At 47.4% G+C, this 24,064-nt stretch overlaps 1 protein-coding gene across 1 annotated transcript; it reads right to left on the reverse strand.

Annotated features, from left to right (window-relative positions):
• Positions 1–660: 660 nt before the first annotated feature.
• Positions 661–24,064, reverse strand: KLHL12 (kelch like family member 12). Its single transcript, XM_075775723.1, is given in 13 exon segments — positions 661–2,253; positions 2,597–2,783; positions 5,821–5,919; positions 7,117–7,275; positions 8,513–8,708; positions 9,651–9,757; positions 12,166–12,280; positions 14,103–14,252; positions 16,829–17,046; positions 17,850–18,003; positions 23,530–23,727; positions 23,980–24,024; positions 24,026–24,064. Coding segments are annotated over 13 exon segments (1,794 nt in total). The 3' UTR covers positions 661–2,126.

The raw sequence follows: 24,064 nt of genomic DNA on the forward strand, positions 1-24,064 counted from the left end.
CAAATGATGTATGAAATCAGTGAGTGCTTCCTTGTGACTACTGTATTCTCCCAAACGGGGCCTTTTACCTTTTTGGTTCCTCACATACTTCTCGCTGGCTGAAGAGTGATAGAGTTGTTCATGCTGAGGGAGATGGGTCAGGAGAGGTTACCTGAAATCCAGAGTAACGGCTGAGGTGTTTGGGGGGGACCAGGCAGTGGGGAGCACATCCAGTCATCGAAGGCTGCTGGGCAGGACGCTGCAGTTTACCTTGAAATCAACAGAAGGTTTGGGAGAGGTATTTCTTAGCTACACCATCGACAGACGAATCAATACTGGGCTCCATTCATCCCACGTTTCCACAGTGGACAAAGGAGCTGTTATTTTTCACAACTGCGGGCTCTATTATAACAGTATTATTGCGGCCTCTTCCTCCTCTCTGCTGCCACACTCTTCTCAAGCAGATCTTGCAACGAAGTCAGCCCCAGTTAGCAAGTCCTCCAGGCCTGACAGGTTTTTGTGCCGTGGATCTCAGCAGTTGTTTTTTACTACCACGCCGAAGCGGCAGGGCAGAGGCACAGCTGAAGGTGGCTGCCTGGCCTAACATGGGGTTGTACAGAACCCACCACCCAGTAGTCAGACAAATGCCTTCAGGGTAGAGAACAGAAGTGAAATTCCCACTGGCTCAGGAAATATTTTATTCTTTATATTTTCATTAAAAAATAAACATAGGAAACAAAACCACAGAACACTTGTGTGATAGAAACAAACGCAGAAGGTCAGAGCATTGGCTGAAAGTGCATAATTAAGTCATGCTACCACGTCCCTGATCCCACCCTGTCCCCCAAGCAAGGAGTCAGCAGTAAGCTCAACGAGCAGCACTACACAGAGCCCAGGCACTGCGGGGGCCAAGCTGACGGCAGAGGAGAGCCCGTGCTCCCACAAACACAGCAAGGCAGGAGACATGCTGAGGAGAGAGTGCGCTAGCGAGCCAGCGATGAAGCTCTCACTCGGGGTTCACGGGGCAGGCGAAGGATAGCTAGTGTAAGAGGGTGTGGAGTTACAAGGCAGGGGAATAAACAGCCGAGAACAAAAGGGCAAAACGGAAGCCTGGATGTCACTCCAAAATGGCCCTGGAAGCAGAAAAATCCTAGATAAATCGAAAATCAACACAATGAACTTGACTGAAAAGCTGACGTGGGTGCGTCGGACAGAGGTCTGTCCAGGGACGAACCCCAGTCGCTCACCAGCAAGATCTACGTGGACAGGAGCAAGTGTGTCCCTGCTTTCAGGGCCTCAGCCTCTGCAAGGCGACCTCCCCACAGGGGTGGGAGCAAAGGCACCGCTGCATCACAGCAAGGCTCCTGCTGCCAGAAACTGCGGCGCTTTGCAGCTGGGTCTGTCAAGCTTTTTGAGGGAAATACGATGTGATGAACCTTGCTGAGCCCTCTGATCAGAGCACAAATGCTGCAGACCTGCTTCTACACGAGGCAATGAGCTTTTCCCCCTGCAGCCTCAGGCTTTTGGGTCTCAGTAGTTGACAGCTTTAATCTGCGACTCCTTTTGTGTGCAGACCTGTGAGGAACCTGCAGACGCAGCTACAGTGCAGGACCCCTTTATACATGCTCACTCAATTTGGCTCTGCACTGCTGTGCGCTTGAGGAGCATGTTTCAACATTCAGTATGTACAAGATGATTTGAAGCTGGAACATAAGAGCAGCTGGATTCACCCTCACACATCCACATGGCTGAGAGCAACCGGAGGACCTGTGCGGTCCTGCAGTGACTGAAGAGACCACCCAGTTGTATGTACATGTCCTTGGAAGCATTCACCAGGCTGGCTGACGCCAAGGCTGGGGCATCTCTGCTCTGCCGATAGACTGAGCCACAGGAACAGCAGAGAACGTAGCTTCTCCTGACCCACTTCACCACCTTTCTCCAGCTTCACACAGAGCCCCCGATTTCAAATGACTGCTGAGAGAATACGTTTATGCACATGCTCTATCAAAAGCAGCACAGAAAGCTGCTGTTCTGGTGCCTATTTCCACAGCATCCACAACTCTCAAGAACAGTCACTGCAAATCACTTGGGACTCTTCCACCAGCCGAGACTTTTTAGGATGATGTTCTTTGTAAGTTCCCTCCAGATCACTTCTCCCGAAGGACGCAGACTCCAGCGTCACAGCGCTGCATTCCCAGGGAGGTTACCACTTCCCAGTTGTCAATGATGGGATCATAGCACTCGATGCTGCTCAGCAGTGAGTTGCCATCGTATCTGCAAGGACAGAAAGTGACAGGTGAGGGACGCCGCTGAAGGAAGAGGCTGAGGCGTTCAGAGTGCTTCCTGGGAGGGTGTACAGCAGGAGCGGCCTGAAATAAAACCACTGCATCAGGCTCCCTTTTGCTGCTCTCCTGCCTGTCTCGGCCCTGGACCACCACACTGCCTATTTAGGGTGGGCACAGTGACCCTGTGGGCTGCCTCCTCTCATAAAGCTTGAAATGTAAATGTGAGGAGAGGCCACCTGAAACAGGGCAGCAGGCTGCGTCACCTAGACTCACTTGTTCCAGGAAACAGACACGCAGGGCATCTCCCTCGCCAGCCCAGGGCAGCCGCTTACCCAGCGATCGCATACAGCCTTCCCCGCAGCACGGTGGCCCCCACGTAGCAGCGGGGGGTTGTCATGCTTGTTACAGTTGTCCAGGAATCAGTGCGAATATTATAGGCTTCCACGGAGGAGAGATGTGCCGTCCCATCAAACCCACCGACCACATAAATATGGTCATTCAGCAGAGCCACGCCAGCCCCTGGAGAGAGAGAAGGCAGCACGGTTACACCCGTGAGCGACAGAGTCAGCACCGTGCAGGGGCTTGCTCGAACACGGCTGAACTAGGTCAGGTCCTCCCTCTGCAGGGGACACTTCCTTATGCTTGTATCTCCCACAACAGAGCTGTCACAACCCAGTGTCTTCTGTTGTCGTTGTCTCCAATACGATAGATGAAAACCTGTAACTCTACCGAATGCTGCTGAATCTCTGGCATAAGGGGGACTGAGCAACACTGCAGCCAGGGCAGCAGCACCACGAGATGTTCTCCTTGGCTGAAAGACAACCCGAGCCCCTGAACAGACCGGCACAAGACTCGCTCTGCTGGCGGGTAGCCGGCTGGGACTCTGTCACCACAGAGACAGGTTTCTCCAATGTTTCTGGCTCCCTGGTGTCACCCAGCCCCTGGCTGCTACAAGGAGAATGATGCTGCTCCATGGGGAGCTGGAGGAGGGATTTCTTTGACATTGGGAAATGAAATCTTTGACCAGGGAAATGAAAACGGCTGTCCACTGCACAGTCACAGACGCATAAGTGGCCAAAGCATCTGTCTGAACAGCTGTTCTCACCTGCCCCAGTAAAAGCAGTCACTAATACAGTTGGCCCAACTGGGAATTTATGACAACAGCAGAAAATAAACCTCTACCAGCCTCTGTTCCTCATCTGCAGCCCCCTTCAGGTAAAGCACCAAAGAACGCAGTAAGATAACAATGCACGTAGTGGCCTTAGGTGCATTTGCCAACAGCTGCTGCTGTTTCAAGCTGCATCTCGAAAGCAGAGTGAACCTTGTCGCTGTTACCATCAACATGCTGCACTGATGAATATCCCGAAGGAAACAAGCCAGCTACCCTGCAGCTCCTGGGCAGGGTTCAATTTGTTTCTTCTGCAAACAGGGTAGAAGAGACTTTCTGTTCCACTAAACCCAACCTCACTTTCACTGTCTGTCCTTGCCGAGAGCACCAAAACCACTGGGAATGGCCAGGCTGCCCCGATGGCGTCTCTGATAGCTTCAGTGAGGAAGACTTTGGCTGAGAAGAGAGACCAGACCAAGGCCTAATCAGGGAGGTTGGGTCTAGCAGTGCAATATGGCCATGATTTCTGAGGGGTGGCCTGCCTCCAGAATTTGTCCTAAGAGATGAAGAGAAAGAAGGCAGCGACAATCTCTGTGAATAAAGGCAAGATTACTTTTAATCCTGGTCTTTCTTGGAATGCAAAGACTCGCATACAGACAGTTCTATAAAGTGTGTCAAAGCCTTGGGGCAAAAGAAGTCCTACAGGGTCCGAGGTCATCCGGATGGATGGACTGGAACTGGTACCAGCATGGAGGTTGGAAGTGCAACTGGTATCTAAGCTACTAGTAGTTCGGGGTGTTTGTACCACAGCATGGCAGCACAAAAACCTGGGCCAAAAAATATTCTTGGGCACATCCCCATTTCAGACTTCAGTGCTCCAGGTCACAGCACTGAGGAGGGAACCAGGCTGAGCCAGTGGTGGCCAAGAGCCTCACAACATTCCTGCTTGCTGGTGGCACTGAGGAGCCTGCTCCACGGGTGGAGCCACTGCTACCAAAAGCCTCTGAGTCTTGTGGAAGGCTAGGATGGGCCTGGGAAATGCTTCCTATAAAAGGCTTTCCCCTTGAACCCTTTGCTTTTGGTCTTGCCAGAAGCCATCTTCTCTGGTGCATACAACAGACCCCTAGGGGAAAGCCGTCTCATCCTTAAGCTTTCTAGAGATCCACGGATAGGTCTCGCATGTTGCCTCTGATGTAGGAATACCCACAGATTTTATCGCGTGTTTGTATGTGGGGTCTTCCTGGATGCGGAAAGCGATCAACTTCTACATCAAATCTATTCTTGGCATATGGGAAATACTTTCCAACCCACACTTAACAGGAATAGCCCTGTCACAGGAGTAAATATTTAAAGCTTGGGGTTTTGGTGAAGGCCACTGCAGGCACAAGAGAGCTTAAATGTTTTTAGAACAGAGACCAGTTTTAATTGCGTAACCAGCACTTGTACCTAAATGAGACCATTGCAGCAGAGAACAAACAGAAGGAATGTGCCTAGGCTAATTGTAAAGGACATTTATTGAAAGAACTAGAGAAAAAGCAACTTCAAAAGGGATTTCAAAAAGGGCCTGTAAGCACAGCAGAACTACTCTATCGAGAACCACAAAGCTGTAGAGACCCCGAGCATCCTGCCCATCCAGATGGGCTGAGCAAGGCTACGGCTGCTGGCCAGCCTGGCCATGAAGATCTGGGGGAGGTGGCCTGAGGCACAGCGTAAGAGCCGAGGGCCAACATTTGAGCACGCAGGAGCTGCACAAGCGCCACAGGAACTCCTTCAAGAAATGAAGGAGAGCTGAGACAGAGAGTTACTCCAAAAGTGGGATTTGAACTATATTTTTCTCCTAGATACAGCTGCCAAACGTAAAGCTCAGATAGGGCGCCAAGCAGGAAAGAAACTAAATTGGTGGCGGGTAATTAATGTTGCTGCACTGTGTTTCAAGTCATTAGCGTTAGCCTGTTGCAGCATGACACCGCTCTGGCAGCGCTGCTCTCTGTGTTAGTGCTGCCCCAGGAGCCAGAGTGCAGGTGAAGGAGGGTCTGCCAGAGCACTCCTGCCTTTGCCATGTCCTGCGCAGCTGACAAGCACCAACTTCGCAAACTGTCCCATTATCTTGCACTACGGTCTGCGGTTTGTTCCTTGCTAGCTTTTCTCCAAGCTGTGTGCTGTTCCTAGTTATGGAAGTCACACAGGACTTCCTCTCCCTCCCTGTAACCTATAAACCCCCCCAAACATTCCTCTCTACACATTTTGGCATGGGATGGAGACATCAGGCATGGGAAAATAAATCTTTCTCTTGGGGAGTTAGGTCAGCGTGTCCTAAAATCATCCCAGTGAGCCAAACCACTCACTGGGGCCAGTCAACATCCTCCAGGGCAGCAGGACAAGCCAGCAGTGACTGCTTCCTCAGCGCAGCACAAAACGTTTTGACCTCAAGGCACTGTGGGCTCTTACCTGAGCGCTTAGTGGCCATTGGGGTGACATTCGTCCAGTGTCCAGTGTGGGGATCATACCTCTCTACAGAATTCAGTATGTTCAGCCCATCATAGCCACCTGAAACAAAATACAGGAGCAAACCATGGGTCTGACTTCCAGAAAATGTTTTCTGCGTAGAGAGCACTAACATGTCTGGTTCATCCTCAGTACAGCGCTGCACTGCAATCAGCACAACTCACAGCGCGCCTGGGCCGGCAGAACAAAGAGGATCTCTGCAGCTCACAGTGTCAGACTGGAGCCAGCTCAGAGCAAGCTCTGCCCTGCACTGTGCAGGGCTGTGCTGGGAGAGCATCATCTCTCCAAACCAGTACAACCAGGTTAGCACCGCACTGCCCAAAGTGGCCTCTGAGCACGCTGATGCCAATGTTGATGTCGTCCCACTAAAGCAGGTGTACGGCTTCCAGGCCTGGTGCTGGCTCAGGGTCTGTGTACTGCAGCCACCAGCTGATGCTGTGAGGCTACTCAGAGTAGGCAGGGATGTCTCAAAGAGCTGTTTCACGAGAGGATACCAAGAAATCTTATTGTGCAGCTTCAGCAAAGGAGCAGCGTGCTAGCATCTGCCTCGTGGGACAGCATGAGGAAGAGGAATTTGGGAGACGGAAGCACAACCCATAAACCAGCGTCCAATATCTGTGACTTCCCGGAACAGGACTGCAACAAATGTGGGTACAGTGCTGGACCTGCCTCTTCTGGGGCCCAGAAAGTCTATCAACAGGACAAGCTTACTGAAGTCTTCAGAGTGATTTGCCCTCAAGCACTCTCACCGTATTCACGGCTGGTGTAGGTCTCTGAAAATGAAACGACTGCTACAGAAAGGAGCCGGAACACATACAGCTCGGGACACATTTCTGGAGCACTACAGCCAACACTGCTTTGTGTGAAGCAGATGCACCCTCTGTCCTGTGGCTACTTGCTTCATCTCTAGGGCTTCTTAGCCACTGCCTAGTCCCTGCAAACCTCAGCAGGCACTGCTCATCCCCCGCGCTTCGGCCGTCCCTCAGCTGTAGGCTGATTGCGTCCAAGCTGTTTGTGACAGTGTTTACTGTAGGTATGTGGCAGCTCCATCGCGATGGGAATGGTGAGAACAGGCTGCAGTTGCTGGCAGAGCTGTGCGGCGCCCACCGCAGTGAGCTTAAATCTTCTCTTCTAACCTGGACATGACATAGTTGGTGCTCCCCACAGACAGTGTCTGCACTGTCATTTCTATAAAGAGCATGTATTTGCAGAATACTTAGAGGTCCTAAGGGCACCTACCGAGGCAGTAGATAACTCCATTAGCTACAACAAGCCCTGCTCCTTCCCGTGCCGTCTGCATGTCTCCCAGCATACTCCACTGATCAATGTTCGGGTCGTATCGTTCCATACTGGTGTGACGTCGGCTTCCATCAAACCCACCGGAAACATAGATCATGTCTGCAACGTTAGACAGAAGTTGGACTCAGCAAGCCAAGTATTGAGCATGCACATGGAGCAAGAAAGCCCTCACAAACAGAGCAAGCCTACAACGTGGACTGCAAAATACAGAAACAATTACAGATCTTGGCACATCTGAAGCCAAGACAAACCCAGAGTCCTCACCCTAGCTCACTGCATTAGCCTGCTCACAGACCCAACAAACTAAACAAACATAAAACCCATCTGGCCCTTAAATCTGCTTCATGCTGATGGATGAAAGAGAACATGTGCACCCAGTTATTTTTTTCGTGCTGCAGAACCTACTGAAACACTGCCTTGCCCAAACCCTGCCTATCACTAGCATCCCGAAGTAAATGTTTACAAGGTAGTAAACACACAGGTAGCAAAAGGAAAGAAGATCCAAAAGACACGTCTGGACCATCAAGATCAGTCCCTTATACTGAATAACCTAATTTATGCAACGCTTTCACAAGTCTGTCATCTTCAAAGCAACTGCATTTTAAACAGAATTTTCATTAAGAAAATAATCTATTAAGAGAATAGATTATCAATCTAAATAAATAATATTTAACCAATATTAATTATTAAGAAGACATTCTAATATAAGCATTAAAGCACCGAATATTCATTAGAGTAACTGCTATTTTAATGGCTAGAAAACATCCTCTCATTCCACACCAAATTTTTCCTGGCCTGTTTATAACCATTCGTTCTTATTCAATTCTTATATTGCCCATTTCCTTCTCATGCCAAGTTATACTCCTAGAGAACAATCATATCCCCTCTCGGCCTTTGCGTTGCCAGCGTAAGCAAGCTGAAGTGCTCTGGTTTGCTCAGTAAAGTAGTTTTCCAAGTCTGTCCTGAGAATCCTTCTCTGCACATGCTCCAGTTTCAGCCTCTCTCCAGTGCCGGATGGTTATTGCTGTACTTGGGGTCCTGTGCTCAGTAATACACAACACTGTCACCACCCCGAGAGCTTCCCACTTCATAATCCCTCACAGAGTTCCTTTCCCTCAATGCACAGACACATGCTGTAAGAATGAAGCGGAGGCAGAGCTCCTCTCAGGATACGTGGGCAAGTTTTCCATTTCTACATCCAAATGATGATAAGACAGAATTTCAGACTCACCTCCTCCCTCGGAGCCATCCCACTCTGCACATACCAGCTCAGGGCATTTCAGGGCGAGGACTGAACAGGCTGTACTGCCCCGTCCGTACAGCGAGCAGGACATACCTCCAAGGGTTGTGGCTCCCGCCAGGCCTCGCCGTACGTTCATCGGAGCCACGGAGTACCAGATACCATCCTCATCTGATGTATAATCCAAGCATTCCACCGAGCTGAGACGAGAGCGACCGTCGTAGCCCCCAATCACATAGATCCGATCATGCAGGGACACTGTAGCAACGTAGCGCCTCTTACGGGTGATGCTCTAAAACAGTAAAAAGAATAAAAAGGTCAAGGAGAGGAAATAACACGATGGAGACCAACCGCTCTTCTTCCACCCTCTTTTGCTGCTCTTGATTTAACGGATACAGGTCTGGCTAAAATAATGCTCTAACGACTCCGTCTGCCTTTCTTTGCCTGTACTCTGTCTCTACCATGCTCTCTTCTCATGGCCAGACCTCTCTGCACTCAAATATTTTGCATTAAATGCCATTTATCTTATGCCGCTACTGAATCTTTGATGCATCTCGGGGGTTTGCGTGCCTCCCACTGGCTCCCTGCAGAGACTGTTAATGGGAAAATGTGGAGGCTCGGAATATCTGGTGAAAATACCTGAAGCTTTAAGCCTCCAAAAAAAGAACAGAATTTTGGGACACCAGGTGATACAGGGTCTTCTGTGATTAGCAATATTAAAGAAAAGGCAGTTCTCCACCATTTCACACAGATAGAGGTGATTTTAAATTTGCGTAGAAATAGTCCTCAGTGCAGGAATTCTCTTCCTTACTATCTCCTGTTATGCTCAAAAACAATGAAACCAGAGACATCATGCAGCCTGGCTGAAAGCAGGACTGGTTATACTATTCCTATTGACATTTCAATTATCATCACTAACCTTAAAGCTTAACACCTCTTCAATAAGAAAAATGATAGCTCTCACTCCCACAACAAAGATGTGGGTCTCTGTAGGCTCATCTGACTAGAAATATGACAACCACCTCTTACACAAAGCTTACTTAGCAAATCTACAAACGTGAAATGGTTTCAGCATTCGCTATGTAAACCTCAGCAACTCTAAAGAATTTATGGCAGAAATTCTAAGCAGAATGCAAAAGACAGCCCACGGCGGAACGTTATATAGCTGATGCCACAGGATCAGTGTTTGGTCACAGCCTGTTCAACCCAGTGGTGGTCAAGCATGGTCGCTTACTGGCAAGAAACTCCACTCCTGAGTTTTCGGGTCGTATTTCTCCACAACATCAATAGGTGACTGCTGGCTGCCAAAGCCGCCGATCACAAGCAGGACTTCATTAGCTCCTACAGCAAAGAGGGAGAGCAAAGTCAAGTCAGTCCCTTCACAACCAAAGGGCCACCTCAAGAGAATCACCTCAGGAATCTCAGAGCCTTCCTTGGTGCCTTAGTCACCTCAAATCCCTGTTTCCATCACCACTCTGAAGCTGGCACCTAACGCTGATACAGTCACCCCAACTCCTTCTATCCTCGGTGGGGAGGAAGATAGAAACTCTTCAGGGTGCGTGGCAGGAAGACTAACAACTCAGGCGTTAGGAGCTGTGTGCTGTTCCTCCTCATGTTAGAGGGACTCTGAGGAGACAAGCTGGCTAAGTTAGGTGCTGAAGGTGGCTCGATAGCATCTTCTTTGGTATTCTTTTCTTTTTTTTTTTTCCAAACCTCATACCAGCCCATGAAAGCTGAAGGAGGATGGCTGCCTCCCTGCAGCCTCCTCACAAAATAGGGCATTCTCCCCTCATTCGCAAATGACATCCAGACCAGGTGGTACCTTTGTTCACCGTTTCACTGAGAAACAAGTCAGGCTGACTGAAGCCTGAAAAATTAATGAAGTATTTTCAGAGGAATTGTCTCTTAAGTCTTATGTATTTTATTTCAAAGTTGCCTTCCCTCTACTTTCTTTTGTCTGAGATTGTCTGAATTATTCTTATTTTCTCCTGAAGAGTTAAATAAAACTTGCGACCTGGAGACTTTTAACTTCCCTTGTAACGATTGCCTTAATGGCAGGTTTCTATCATAGTTTTAAAAATAGATGAGCATCCCCTGAATCCCCTGGACCCTTTCTGCAACAGGGAGTTTTACTAGAGTTTTGAACTGTCCAGCTTTTCATTGCAGAACGACTGAACACCGAGCAACAAAGTTTAACAAGACCCTGTCCGTCACAAAGCAAAACAGCTGCCACCTCAGATGAAGGAGAATAATATCAAAAATAACTGGGAAAGTCTGACAAAAGAGCTCCAACAACAACTTGGAAAGCCTCCTGTACAGTAGGACAGCTAAAAGTGCAATCGTTTCAGTTTATCCCACAGAAAGTTAATACACAACTTCTTCACAGTTTATAAGTGACACAGGATAAGAGCACTGCTGGTAGCAGATGGTACTGAATCAACTGAAAAAGGTAGGGCTGAATCCAGATAAGCTGTAGCAATAAGGTGCACAGTTTTTGCCTGTATAATTAAACAATAAAAGTTTTGTGATGTCTCCTTTATCAGGTGAAGCATTTCAACTAAGAACAAAATGAAATGTGTCTTTCTAAAATGACAGGTTGAGCTCAACTGCATGTCATTGAGACTGATGTAGGATGCTCCCCCCAAAAACACGCTGTGGCCTGGACCATGCTGGAGGTCAAACCACATCATAGTAACATTCCCTTCGGGCCAAAAAGTCTAAGCAATGTACCTCTCTGACAAACCTAATCTGCCCTCCTCCTTTAGTGGATAAACTGCTTTCTGTCCCTTAAAACAGTGTTAGTAACAGGAAATGGCCGTGAAGGGTTTTTCTGGGTCCCTCTCCGCTACACAAGCGGCAGCCCTGGAGAGAACGCGGGGAGATTTGCTGGCAGGAAAAGTGGTCAGTGGCAGCACCCTGCGAGCGCGCCCGGGATAAAGCCATGGCGGAGACAGTCCAGAGACGTGAGTATGAAAATTAGAGAAGGGGCATGAGGTGAGGAACAGCCACAGTCATGAGGAAGCCAGTAAAATACTCTTCCTTCTTTTGCAGGTCAGTCCTCCTGTTTATGTTGCTCTCAGTGCTTACAGCCCTAAGCCAAGCATTTTCCCAACAATTCAGTGACTGTGCTTGGTGGGAGTTACTGAAAGAAAGGAAGAAATCATTTATGGTTGGACTTGATGATCTTAAAGGGCTTTTCCAACCTAAATGACTCTATGATTTATTTGCCTTAACAAGGCTAGGGAGAAAAAACCCAGAAGGACCTCTGAAAGTAAAGAGGGACCTCACCATCTCCCTCCTTGTGCCTTCCCCTCCAAGATTCCCTGTTGAAAATTTATCTTCACTGTAACACAGCCGTCTCTCACCTCGCAGCTCTTTTTGCTTCTGACACTGATACCTGCCTTTTTAGACAGGAAGAAACTCTTCCCACACTTCTTGGACAGCTGCATGCTGAGACAAACATATCTGGAGGCACCGACAACTCAGGAAACTGGTTTTATGGTTACAGCAGAGGCCTGGGATTAAAGGCAACCACCTAGTCCCTGCGCTGACACTAAGCAATTGTGCTCTGAAAAACTGTGCCTCTGTCCTTCACCCCAGTCCCCTTTCTGTACCACTGGGGACTGTGGACTGACAACTTACTACTGGGAAGCACTTCAGTGCCATTACAAGGCACTAAACATGATGTATAATACAACCTGTCGATGCCCCAGACAGGACTTCTCGGTGTCCCTCCCTTTGCTGCTCACCTAGACGTGCTCTTGTCCTGGGTCCTTGCATCTGACTCCGGAGCTCGGGCCGAAGGTGAAATTTCTTAGCTTCATCGACGAGGTCTCTGCACTGCAGACTGCATCGTATAAAAGGCTGAGGAAAAACATGAGTCACGGGTACATGCAATGTATTTTAAGATCCCTCATAAGAGCTGTTCTAAAGCCAACACTTGTCAGTTCAGACAGCATTAAAATGACTTGTGTGCAGGCTGTGGCTAGTAGTGTCCTGGTGCAAATACTGCACGCAAGGAAATGCAAAGACGGCTTAAGACTGGACCGCAGCTGAAAAGATATGGCTCAGTTCTCATGCAAAGTCTGGCACTGCAGGTTCCACAATGAAAATAATTATATTGGAAAACTAAGGAAAAGCCACCTCTGCTACATTTGAGCCAGCAGAAGTACATCTGAGACGAGAGGCTGGCAGTGAAATTACACTCGATATCAGTTTGGCTGGACCTGCCCCACATAATCCACTCTCAGCATGCACCTGCCATCAAAGAAGAAACAAGGAGCACTGCACAACAAAGCAGTTTGGCTGGATCCTTGTGCACATGGGACATGGAGCTATGAAAATATTACAGAAGCAGTGAGGTCTTCTTTAAAAGAAGCAAGTGGCACTGCAGCCCACGGACAGTCTCATCTCCTCCTTGCATAATGCCGTGTAATTCCCCTCCCTGGCTGAGGGCCTGGACCAACCTCCCCTGAATGCTCAGTGTTCAGTTCCCTGTGGGTGGTAGGTGCTACATGCTGCTACAATAAGTAAAGATTTATTTTTATGAGTTCTTGGTGTTTGAGCAAGAAGGCCAGGGTGTTCAGAGCAGATGATACCACACAGGGCCACCACTCCATGCTGTCCCAAGATGATGATGTCCCACCAGTGTGTGTCACCTCCAGTCTGGAGAGGCCATCTGTGCAGTAAGAAAGCTGCATACAGAAAGTGTATACACACTATCTTAGGCTGGTTTTGGAACAGATCTAATTTTTTCGGTACCAGTCCCTTCCACATTACCTTCAATTTCAGTCTAAGGTGGACCATAACAATCTGACTAAACACATTTTAGCCCTGGCACAACTTAACTGCCTATTAGCTGCCCTTACTTAAGAACATCCGTAAAGGCAGCTACATCACGTTAGAGATGAATGTTGCTAAATCAGCCATTTCTGTACATAGAGAACTCTGGCATTCCACATTCAGCACTTGTCAGGTGACAAGGGCTAGTAACCACCGATCACCTCACCATCAAACAAGAATGCTGGTTTGAACTTCTCTGTGCCTTCCTCTCAAACCTAGCATGGGGTCAGCATCAATTCTTGTTTGGAATTAAACCTCCATTGCAAAAGCTTCACTAGCTCTTATCATCATCTGCTTTTTGGTTTCCCTCTGCAACACCACACACAGAGCAGCAGCATTAGATAAGGCTCCGAGTTGTGTGGTGGCCCTGGACACACACAGCTGCTGTCCTTCTCATTCAAAAGGTACCCGCTTGTCATCTGCACCTAAAACAACTTCTGAGGAGCCACTTTCTCCCTAGGATCGCGTGACAGCGGCTGTCAGCCTAACGAAGGAGGCCTGCTAGCACTTATGAATGAAAGGCAGAAAGCGCTTCTTAGAAACTATAACAGATGACAACACAAAGGTGCCACACGTATCAGGAGACAACCGGCTAATTGCTCTGGATGGGGCACCCTCCCAGCTGAAAAGCAGGATGTTGTAACTGCTGGCACAGCAAACTACTTCTCAGTGGGCACTCCAGCTGAACAGGGACAACTCCATAGTGCCAGCATCAAAACGTATCAGCAGAGAAAGCGGCTTTCAACATGTTCTGTTAGGACAGCAGGAGTCAAACGCGGCAATCACACACACACACACGCTGGCTCCCAGCTGTTCCGTGTCCACGGACCCGTGCTGCCGATACCTCAGTGTCGATGACATCTGTGATGTAGCGGGGGGTGAGAAGCGGCATGCGCACGTACTGCAGCAGTTCTGGCAGTGATGCTTCCCGCTCCTTTTTTGAGTGCTTCACCCAGTTTATAACTGCTTCAAAAACCGGCTCTTCAGAGTCCACCTGGAAAGAGGAGAGACACACTGATCAGACCACAGGATAGTATTTCAGCAACTGCTGTGGAACAGACAACTTCCAGGCTGTTGACACTGCTTCACAGCTAGCAAGAGAGCAGGGCATTTCAAGTAAGAGTTTGTCATGGAAAATCCCAGGAGATGTATTTACAAGCACTATGAAACTCCCTCATTTCCTTTTCCTTAAAGCTGCATTTGTTTTTTCCTTACAGCTGGGATCAACAATTGGCAGGACGAGTGCCAGAAAAGCAAACTTTATGGTAGGCAGCAGAGCCAGATGCTGGAATCCACCACTTTGGAGAGAGCCCAGTGACAGGCTGTAACTTGCAGGGCAGCTCCCCCGACTTCTCAGCAGAGCAGGAGTTACGGTCCTGCAAAACGCAGAGTAGCAGCATAAAGATGATCAGAATCATGTTTCCTTTTTACAGAGCAGTGTTTCGCTTAACCCCCTGCAGCCCCATGCCCACGCACTGCCCCTTTAACACCTGAGCCACACCAGGTACATTTATGGGTTTTTTTTATTTCAATCCACATTTAAGAAACTATAAACAACCGGATTTCACAGTGGAGAACCCCAGAGTGTGAATGTTACTGTTCTGACTAGTTTCTCTCGCTCTCTCCATTTAGGACCAGCACATGCTGGTGCTTACACCACTTCCAGAGATTATTACACTGAGTAAACCATCTAAATTTGATACTTTCAGAGAACCTCAGGTGCTTTGGACATCTATGACTACTGAAAGAAATGTAAAAAGCTTTATAATATATTATTTAGGCTTGGTTTTCTTTTTGCATGTCTTCAGGTCATCCAACATAAAGGCAAATCAGACATGAGTTTACTATCATGAGGTCTGTTAACTGTTATTAAAAATGAAGATAAAAGGAGATACTGTAAGAAGACCACTGAGCCTTCCCACCAATATATGACTTGTACACTTTGAAGTTCAGTTTGAAGCTGTCTGTTGCAGAATGTTCTGAAGCAGGGAGCCACAGAGGTTAATTACGTAAGGCAATTCTTCCAAGCCACTGATTTATGTTTGTTACAGTTTAATTTGAAATGGCCTCTTTCTATCTGAATGACAGGGGAAGGACAATTAGAGCTCACAAAAGGAAAGCAGAGCACTTTATTGTTTCCAATTTTCCCCACCTCCTCCTCAAATGCAATAATCCCACACCCTTTTATCCCCTCCTGAATTGACTGTCCCCTGACATATTCAACAGTTCCGTTGTTCGTTTCTGTTTTCTGATAAACAATGAGTAACACTAAACACAGTATCACCCTCTGATGCAGTACATCACCTCTGCACTGGCACAGAACCGCTCAATCTGCTTCATTCACCTTCTGAAGGTGTTACGATGACCGCACACCTCACTGTGTGTCTGCAAGGCCTGAATCGGTCCTTCCAATCCACAACAAATTTTACTTTGCCTGTGTGGATCATCTGATTAGTCTGGCTGGGTCGTTCTTGAGTTCCTCATTATTTCCTCTTCAGTGTCCAGAAGTGTTATGTCAGTACTTGCCACAACCCACGCAAGCTCAAACCCTCACAGCATTAAAGCTGCAGCTTGTTAAACACCAAACACACTCAGCCTTTCTCCACTGCTGATCTCGGCCTGTGCCAGGGTCTTTTACTGCTATCTTGCATGCTCTTTGTCAAGCAGACTTATTAACAAGAGGATGTTGGCTTGGCTGAAGGCCACTTTCAAGGCAGACTTTCATGGCATACATCAAGAATTCTCCTCTGGCTACCCCTGTATTGGCTTTTCAGGAATTCCATCAGAAATATCACTTACACTGGTTCGCTTCTAAGAGCTCATGTTACTGTGAACTCTGAACAGTGATCACTTCAATCACTTCTTTTGAACAGAAGCAAACATCGACTCTTGACAAAGTCCATCTCAATAAAAAAACCCCACCACAAGTCCCCTCCCCATTATCAAGGAATGTTCAACTTATTTCAGTTCTCAAGAACATAGATATTCCTAGGAAATTTGGAAAAAAATATTTGACAGGTTCCAGCCAAACAGTAAAACCTCCAGAAACCAACCTGAAGGGAACAAAATCTGCATATAACTCCCTGGAGTCAGAGTACCCTGCACCATCTGCATTCTGCTGCTTGTACAAGTGGAGGACACCCAAATGCCTGGGATGACACATGCATTCCTTGTGCTGCTGAGTAGCATGGAAAGGTCTACAAATAGAAGTTAAAGTCTTGGGGATAGTTCTGAAATGTAGGCATTGAGACAACTTGTCTTTGTAACCTCTGAAAGCTCCTCCAGGGAAAGGAGGAGACAAGGGAACAAGAACTCTGCAGAGGTAACTGCCTGTGATTGCCTTCCTTGCAGGAAACGCTCATGTGACAACAAATTCTTACACAGAAACTATATGTTACTGATCAAATGGAGATTACACTACTAAAAAAATTAGAAGCAGCTTCTTGGAAATTAAATTTCAAATTCAGGAACTGCATGAGAAGTCCACCCTAGACCTATGGACTAATTTCTGACTGGTGTCAATGTTTTACTTCAATGCTTTGCACAGTAACAGTACTTTTCAGGTTTTACCTGAATTTCATCACACTTGATGAGCTTTTCAACCTCTTCTTGATTTAAGAGGATAAACTCTTCATGCTGAACCACCTCTGGAAAATGTTTCTGGCTGAAGACCTCTGCAGCTTGCATTAGATCAACACAATTGTGTGTCTCAGCAAAATCCCGAATGCCCAAACAATTTGATGGATCCAGCTGGCTTTCTAGAAACTCACAGCAAGCTTGTTTCACACCTACGGAAAATTGGAGGGGTGAATGAGCACTGCATGCTTACTATCAATCCACTGCTTTGGAAAGGGCTTCAGAAAAGAAAGTTCTAAACAATAATGAAAATCCAACTCAAGTAACAAACTTAAAAACACCACAGAAACACATACATGCAAATATTTCTTTGGAGGGATGTGAAAACACTAAGCAGTACACCATGTGTTTGGGCTGTTTTGATCTCTGGCTATTCTATTTAAAAGCAGAATTTAAATAAATCTGATTCTAGGAAAAAACTCAAATGTGAGTTGTCCTCAGCTTCACCGATTATAAACAAAAAGTGTATATGCTAGTGCATATGACTACCAGATTTCTAGGTTATCTCCAATGTCTTTTTGATAGTTGCCTGGGATTTGGGATAGTTGCCTGGGATACCTCCACAGGTGCACGTACAATGACATCAGCCAGTTTGTTACGACCCAGACATACTATGATGGCAGGTCAAACGACATCAAAGGTTTGCTTATTATCATAAGTTGACTGAGCTGTAACATTAACGTGCTATACAGCCCACAACTCCTCCTGTGAATTCTCATGCAGAAATACAGTAGCCCAAAGCATGGAACAATAACCTGTTTCATCATCTTTTTTTCCACCCAAGGCAGTTCTTCTACCAATAAGACCACAGTACACAAGACAACAGAAGAAGTTTGACATAAGCACTTATAAATATCATGCCTCCTACGATCTGTCTTCCTTTTACAGAAGGTCAGACAAACCAAATCTCCAAACAGCAGCAACTGGGCAATTTGTGCTGACACTTGGCAATTACCTTTCAGCTGAAGCAGACACGCTGCTGGGAGCAATTCTTGGACATTTTCTACTGTCACATGAACGGTTTCTGTATACACAAAGTCTAGCAGGATTTCCATGGTGGAAGCTGTCAGTCCCTGGATATCTACATAGGGTTTATCTTTCTCCGAGAGCTGTAGATTAGAAGGGAGACAAAGGTTTATTTTTCAGCAACATGATCAAAAAGCCAACAACGCTCAGCAGCTTTTAAAACTGTGATGCAGCAGAGAGGTTTCAACAGAGATTTGCCCTTTCCCTTCTGGTGCTCACTGAAAGAATAAGAAGGAGGGAATTTCCCCACACACTTCATTTACAAGGTGAGTAAAAGAGAGAAAGTTCATTATGGATTGGGAGGACAGTCAAACTGCGTTGTAAAATGAGCAAGCTAAGATTAGAGATAGCAGAAATTACATGTGTCATTTGTGCAAGACAACTAAACTCTCTCCTCCCTGCAGTAACTCCAAGCTTTGCTACTAGGAGCAGCCTGGGGGGGGGGGGTCCTCCCTAGGCTGGATGTGTATGAAACACTGCAGGTTACATGGAGTCCCCATCTCCCCACTCCACTCTAAAACCAAATAAAAATCTTTCCTAACTGTTCAATTCCTGATCCATTCTGCAAGCTTATGGTGAAGGTCCCTAAAAAGAATGACTACTTGTAGGCCAGAAATGTCAGAGTTAAAGGTTAAATGTAGGTTTATCTTAAACATTTGAAAGTAAAATGATAGTACATACCATACTGTAGTACTTACACAATCCTGACTTTGTCCCCTGACTGTTTTATCACCTTTAAGATACATCATTGTGGAATAATTATTTTTTCCAAGGAATGTTGCCCTCTCAACAGTCAGTCTTTGGGAACAGTAAATTCTGCAAATCCACCAAATTTGCACCTCTATAGGTACAAAACTGAGATTTCACAAAGCATCAGCTTTGTAGTTTAACACATCCATCACGAAGCTGCTGGTGCAGCATCTGATGATTCACGAACAACGGGCTAGCGGTTGGAACTAGCAGTTGGAACTCACTAATCACGCCCTGCACATAGCTGCAAGCTCTTGTCAGCATGAATGGACCTCAGCAGAAGATCTCCGTGCAGCATGCTGCAAACCCAACCTTTTTTCCCATTTAATTTTGAAGAAGTATCAGCATCAGTGCAACCATGATTCACATGAAAGCCCTTGACTTTTCTTGCAAAAATGAGACTGAAGTTGGTTACAGACAGATTGAGCAGAGACTCAGTGAACAGAAAGCATGATCAAAGCATGATCACTTGGCTTAGAATCTACCACAGTTGGGGAAAAAGATGATACAGAAGTACAGAAAATAAGAGCAGTCGAGGATATTCCTACAGAGGCATTTGATGACACAGCAGCAGAAGGGAAGAAATGTCTCTGCTGAGACTGAGCCATTTCTATGATGCAGAGAGATACACTTCACAGTAGAGAAGAGAAACACAGGACGTAATGGTGATACTCAAAGTAATCTAAGGGAAGAAGCCCTTCAAGTCTGTTGACACAGTGAACAAACTTTATGGCATCCAGAGTCAGAAAGGAACAGCAAATTACCTTGTCTGACCTGCTGTATGACGGGCCATGCATCACCTTTAGAAGCTGAAATGACTTCCTAACTTGGGCTAGACCAAACATTCCCAAAACAAGACTGAGCTGTTTGGTACAACGGATAAAGGACACAGATGTCACCAAAGGTCGGAACATTCCTATGATTCCAACAAGCAAATGGAGATTTAGACTATACATACTTAGAAGAAAGAGGATAAGAAGATGACAGATTTCAAGGGCACTGGACCTCCTGGTAATGGATTACACTGCATCAGGTAGAAGCTATGGACATCTGTTCTTCACAGATTGGCCTGGAACTAGTAAAGGAGCTTCTGTCCCCACAACCAATATCCAATAATCACCCATGCACACACTCTCTTTAAACTGTTGACGAAAAAACAAACCATGGGGACAACACTAACTTTATAGAGATGATCACCTCCTGCTTCCCTTGTACTTCTGCTACAGTCCACTACGTGACTGTTGTTTGGCTCAGAATTTACTCGTGCTAAGATTGCTTGGAAGGAAGAAAATATTTCAACTAACTTCACATGCTGTGATGCAGAGTTACTTGGGATCCTACCTTCATCATCACACCTTAAAGAAGAATCTCAGAGTGGAGACAACTTGATTCTGAACATCCCATGAGGACTCTCAGCTGCATATGCAGTGTTCAAGAACTGTACACAGTTCTTAGTGCTGCGCTGTTGGGACAGAGTCCCTCTTTTTATCAATACGTCCACTCGTTGGACTCAGAAGCAATGCAAAATTATGTCATATGATGCTAATCAAAACACAGTACAAGCAGCTTTCCTTTCACAGGTGCTTAGTGGAACGAGACAGAACTCTGCAGCTCTGCTGTCAGAATTTCCTGTAATTTGTCCCCTTTGTTGTTTACTATCGAGTTCTGCTAACCAACAGGAAGTAAAGCAGTAAGGGATTGATACTCCCTGATACAACCCCATCTCTAACACTTCAGAAAAAGTATGCAGCAGTACAGATCCAGAAATCAACTGGAGCATCAAGGAAAACACATTCCCATAGTTAAGAGGAGTCACTTGGAGACATCAGTTTTACCCCAGGATGCCTGAGCTGCTGAAAGCCTTAAGGCAGGGGTTGCAGGTCATAGGTCTGTTGTGAAACATAATGTTGCTGTCTCCCATTCCACCCATAAATCATGCAACTCACTCCACAGAAGAATGGGTCTAAAACTTTGGAATCACTTTCTATCCAAGGCCACTTCTTGGTTTTGCCTTCACTAATGCAGATACATAAAAGTGTATTGTAATAAATCCCTCCAATTTCTTCTCACATGTAGGGGAAAACAAATGGTGGCACGACACGGCTATGTGACTCACTGCATCCTGGAAGGTGTTCACAGTACAGTGAGGATGACCATGTAAGAACCTGGAAACCAAAGTTGTTTATTTTCAGAGTAATATTTCTCCATGTTTTAGGGGAAAAAAAGCCCTTTGATTTCTAGAACATACCCTCCAAGAGAAGACAGACTAGTCGAGCCAATGATCAGCTCTTAACACATCCTGAGTTATGCTAACTTGTCCAAACAAAGACAGAAATGCCAGTGCAAAACTAGGATCCAGGGGAGCATTTGCTAAAAGTGCTCTTCAATTTTCACTAAAAGGAAGAGCCCTGTAGGTAAAACTGATGGGCGTTTCAGTTTTCCCACACTATGCAGCACAGGGGCAGAGAAAAGTGTTGTCAAAAGCCAGTGGTTCAACAGGTGATCAGTGACTCCTCCTCATTCAGGAAAACAGGAACAGAAAATGGGAAGAAATTAATACTAAGTAAGAATGAGACCTTTTCAAAATAGATGTTAAAGTCAGAAGTGAGAGAAGGAAGGAAACTAAAGACACAGGGATTGACAAATGCAGTTCTTTATGATAATCTCTGATGACGGTCTTGGTGCTACACTGGCCACGCACAGATGTAACATCATGAGTGACACCAGGCATAACCCAGGGATCAGTTCTGAACAAAACCTCATGTAGCCCAAGTCTGACAAAAGCCACACATTACAGCTAGCCAAGCAGTCCCCAGATTTGCAGGGGGCGAGTGATGAAATGCAAAGGAAGCCCTCACAGAGACTGTTAGTCCATGATGCAATCCGGCATTTTGAGTTCCCTCAAGTAACAGCCATGGCCAAAACACTCTGTACCCACAAGTGTTTGGAGAGCGACCAAACGCTGTCCCGTTACACTCACCAACATAGTTGTCACTGACACACATAGGAAGCAGGTCCAATTTGAGGCTTACCAAGCTGTCATTTCCTGGAAAGAATGCTCTCCCACAAATAGTCAGTAATTGCGTGTGACACTTGGCAGGTTTGTCATTTTGGGGTTTCCATCCAAAAAAGCAAATTTGGAAGAAATACAAACTAAGCAAAAGAAGTAAAAACCCTTAAAGCAGCGGCTTGGGAGTGTGAGAGATCGAGCAATCATGCCCACTGGGCACTGGATGCACATATTTTTCTAGGAAGAATTATATCTATGAATTAAGGTCGCTACAACGTTACAGTTAAAATGAGAGTATAAAGAAGAAAGGAGAGACGATCTCAGCTCAGATCCAAAGTATGCCAATCTTCAGCCTTTGTTAGCAGCCACAAAGAATGTTCTGTAGTGCACAGAGTCATCAGATCTCTGTGGGCTCCCTGATAAAGTCCAGGAAGTCAAAAGCATTGACAGGAACGTAGGGACACACACAAAGAAGCAGAGACGATCTGCTATACTGCTGTGCACCCTGAAGCTATTGGTGAACAGAGAAGTTCAGCCTCTAGGGACTGAATTTGCTTTGTGTATATTTTTTAATTACATTCCCTTTATGCAGAGAAAGAGCATAAACCTGACAAATTTACAAATTTCATAAAGATATGGACAGAAAATATATTGGTACGTGGTCAGTCCACATATGTTTTTTCCTGGTTGCTTTGCACAGGGCTATAAAAACTGAGACACCTGCTCACCCGACACAGCACGGAAAGAAAGAGAAGTAGGCACACAGACAGCTCTACCAGTGTTCATTGCTGGATAAAACAAAGAAGAAAATTACTCCCTCCTGCAAGGACTACTGGGCTAGCAGGGAGGTCTTTAGGACCATAGAGCTACTTAGTCATTTTTCTCCCTGCTAATGGGGAAGAAAGCATCTTCCATAAAAAAAAGCCACTAGGATGGATTCAAACTTATGAAAGACAAAGCCAGGCAAAGCATCTCATATTTAATAATACGTATGAGTGCTAGCTTTAGCTCAAATATTACCTGCCAGTGATGCAGAAAAATAGCATGCAGGTTTTGCGAGTCAGTACAGTACGTGCTGTGAGAGCAAAGGTCCTCACAAGCGAGATTTGCCGAGTACAGCAACAGGGGCTTACGGTCTCCCCCCCCAACCCCACTGCTGGAGGTTGCATCCTCTTCGCAAGAGCAGCAGCACAACCCAACACGTACCAGCTGATCAGCCAGCACAAAACAGAGACCAGAACACGAGTTAAATACCCTCCATTTCAGTTTTAAAGGGCTGCTCTAATTCACCACCCGGTCTAAGGTGCACGCAACGGCTCTCACAGTGTTGCACCAAGGCTGGTACCCTTGACAAGAAAGGTGCCCAGAAGCATGAAAACCATAACCCACTGCTAGAAAAATCAGTAAACATATCAGAGCCTTCTGGTTTGCCAGCTCAGCCTGGCAGCTCGCTGGTGCACACGTTGGTCATGCAGCAGACAATGATTCAGGACCACGGCTTCAACTGCAGCCTCTAACTCCCACCATGCCGCGATAAAGGGCTCTGGGGCCACCATGAGGAGACCTACAATCACCACGAAGGGATCCAGGGCCACCAGGAGATGATCCAGAGGGCTCCAGGCCCACCACAAGGGGCTCCTGGGCCACCACGAGGGGCTCCAGAGAGACCCAGTGCCACCACGGGGGGACTCTGGGCCACCACGAGGGGATCCTGGGCCACCATGAGGGGATCCCGGGCCAGCTGCTGAGCAGCTTGACAGAGAGCAGCCTGAGCATTGGGCGGCCCTGCCTCCTCCACCCGCCGAGCACCCAGGGCCGGCGGCAGCCCGCGGTCTCGGGGTGCACCGACCTCGCTGGTGAACATGGCGCAGAAGTAGTCGCTGCAGGCGGCCAGGACGATGCGGTGGGCCGGGAAGTCCTTGTGCTCCACGCGCAGGGTGACGTCGCAGAGCGTGTTGCTCTTCCGCAGGGCGTTCATGGCGTTGAGGATGGACTTGGCGTGCGAGTTGGTCATGATGTCCTTGGGGGGGGCCATGGCGCCCGGCACCTGCGGGCACAGCCAGCACGGCCACATGTCACGGCCCGCCCGCCGCGCCGCCAGGGGGCGCCCTCCCGCCGCGCCGCACCGCCCCTCCCTCCCTCCCTCTCTGTCTCTCCCACCCTCTCTTCCTCCCTGCCCCGCCCGGGTCGCCCCCGCCCTGCGCCGCGCCGGCCACCACAGGCCTCCCGCAGCCCCGCGGCGCGGCTTCCCCGCCGAAACGCGGCGCCGCCAAGCCCGGGGCGGCTCGGCCGCACTCACCGCCGCGGGGAGAGGTCCCGGCCCGCACACCTCGCCTCCCCCCCTCCCTTCCCTCTCCCCGCGCGGCGCGCTCTGATGGCGTCAT

The sequence above is a fragment of the Balearica regulorum genome, chromosome 25 (genome assembly GCF_011004875.1).
Source record: "Balearica regulorum gibbericeps isolate bBalReg1 chromosome 25, bBalReg1.pri, whole genome shotgun sequence".
Classification (NCBI taxonomy): Eukaryota; Metazoa; Chordata; class Aves; order Gruiformes; family Gruidae; genus Balearica; species Balearica regulorum.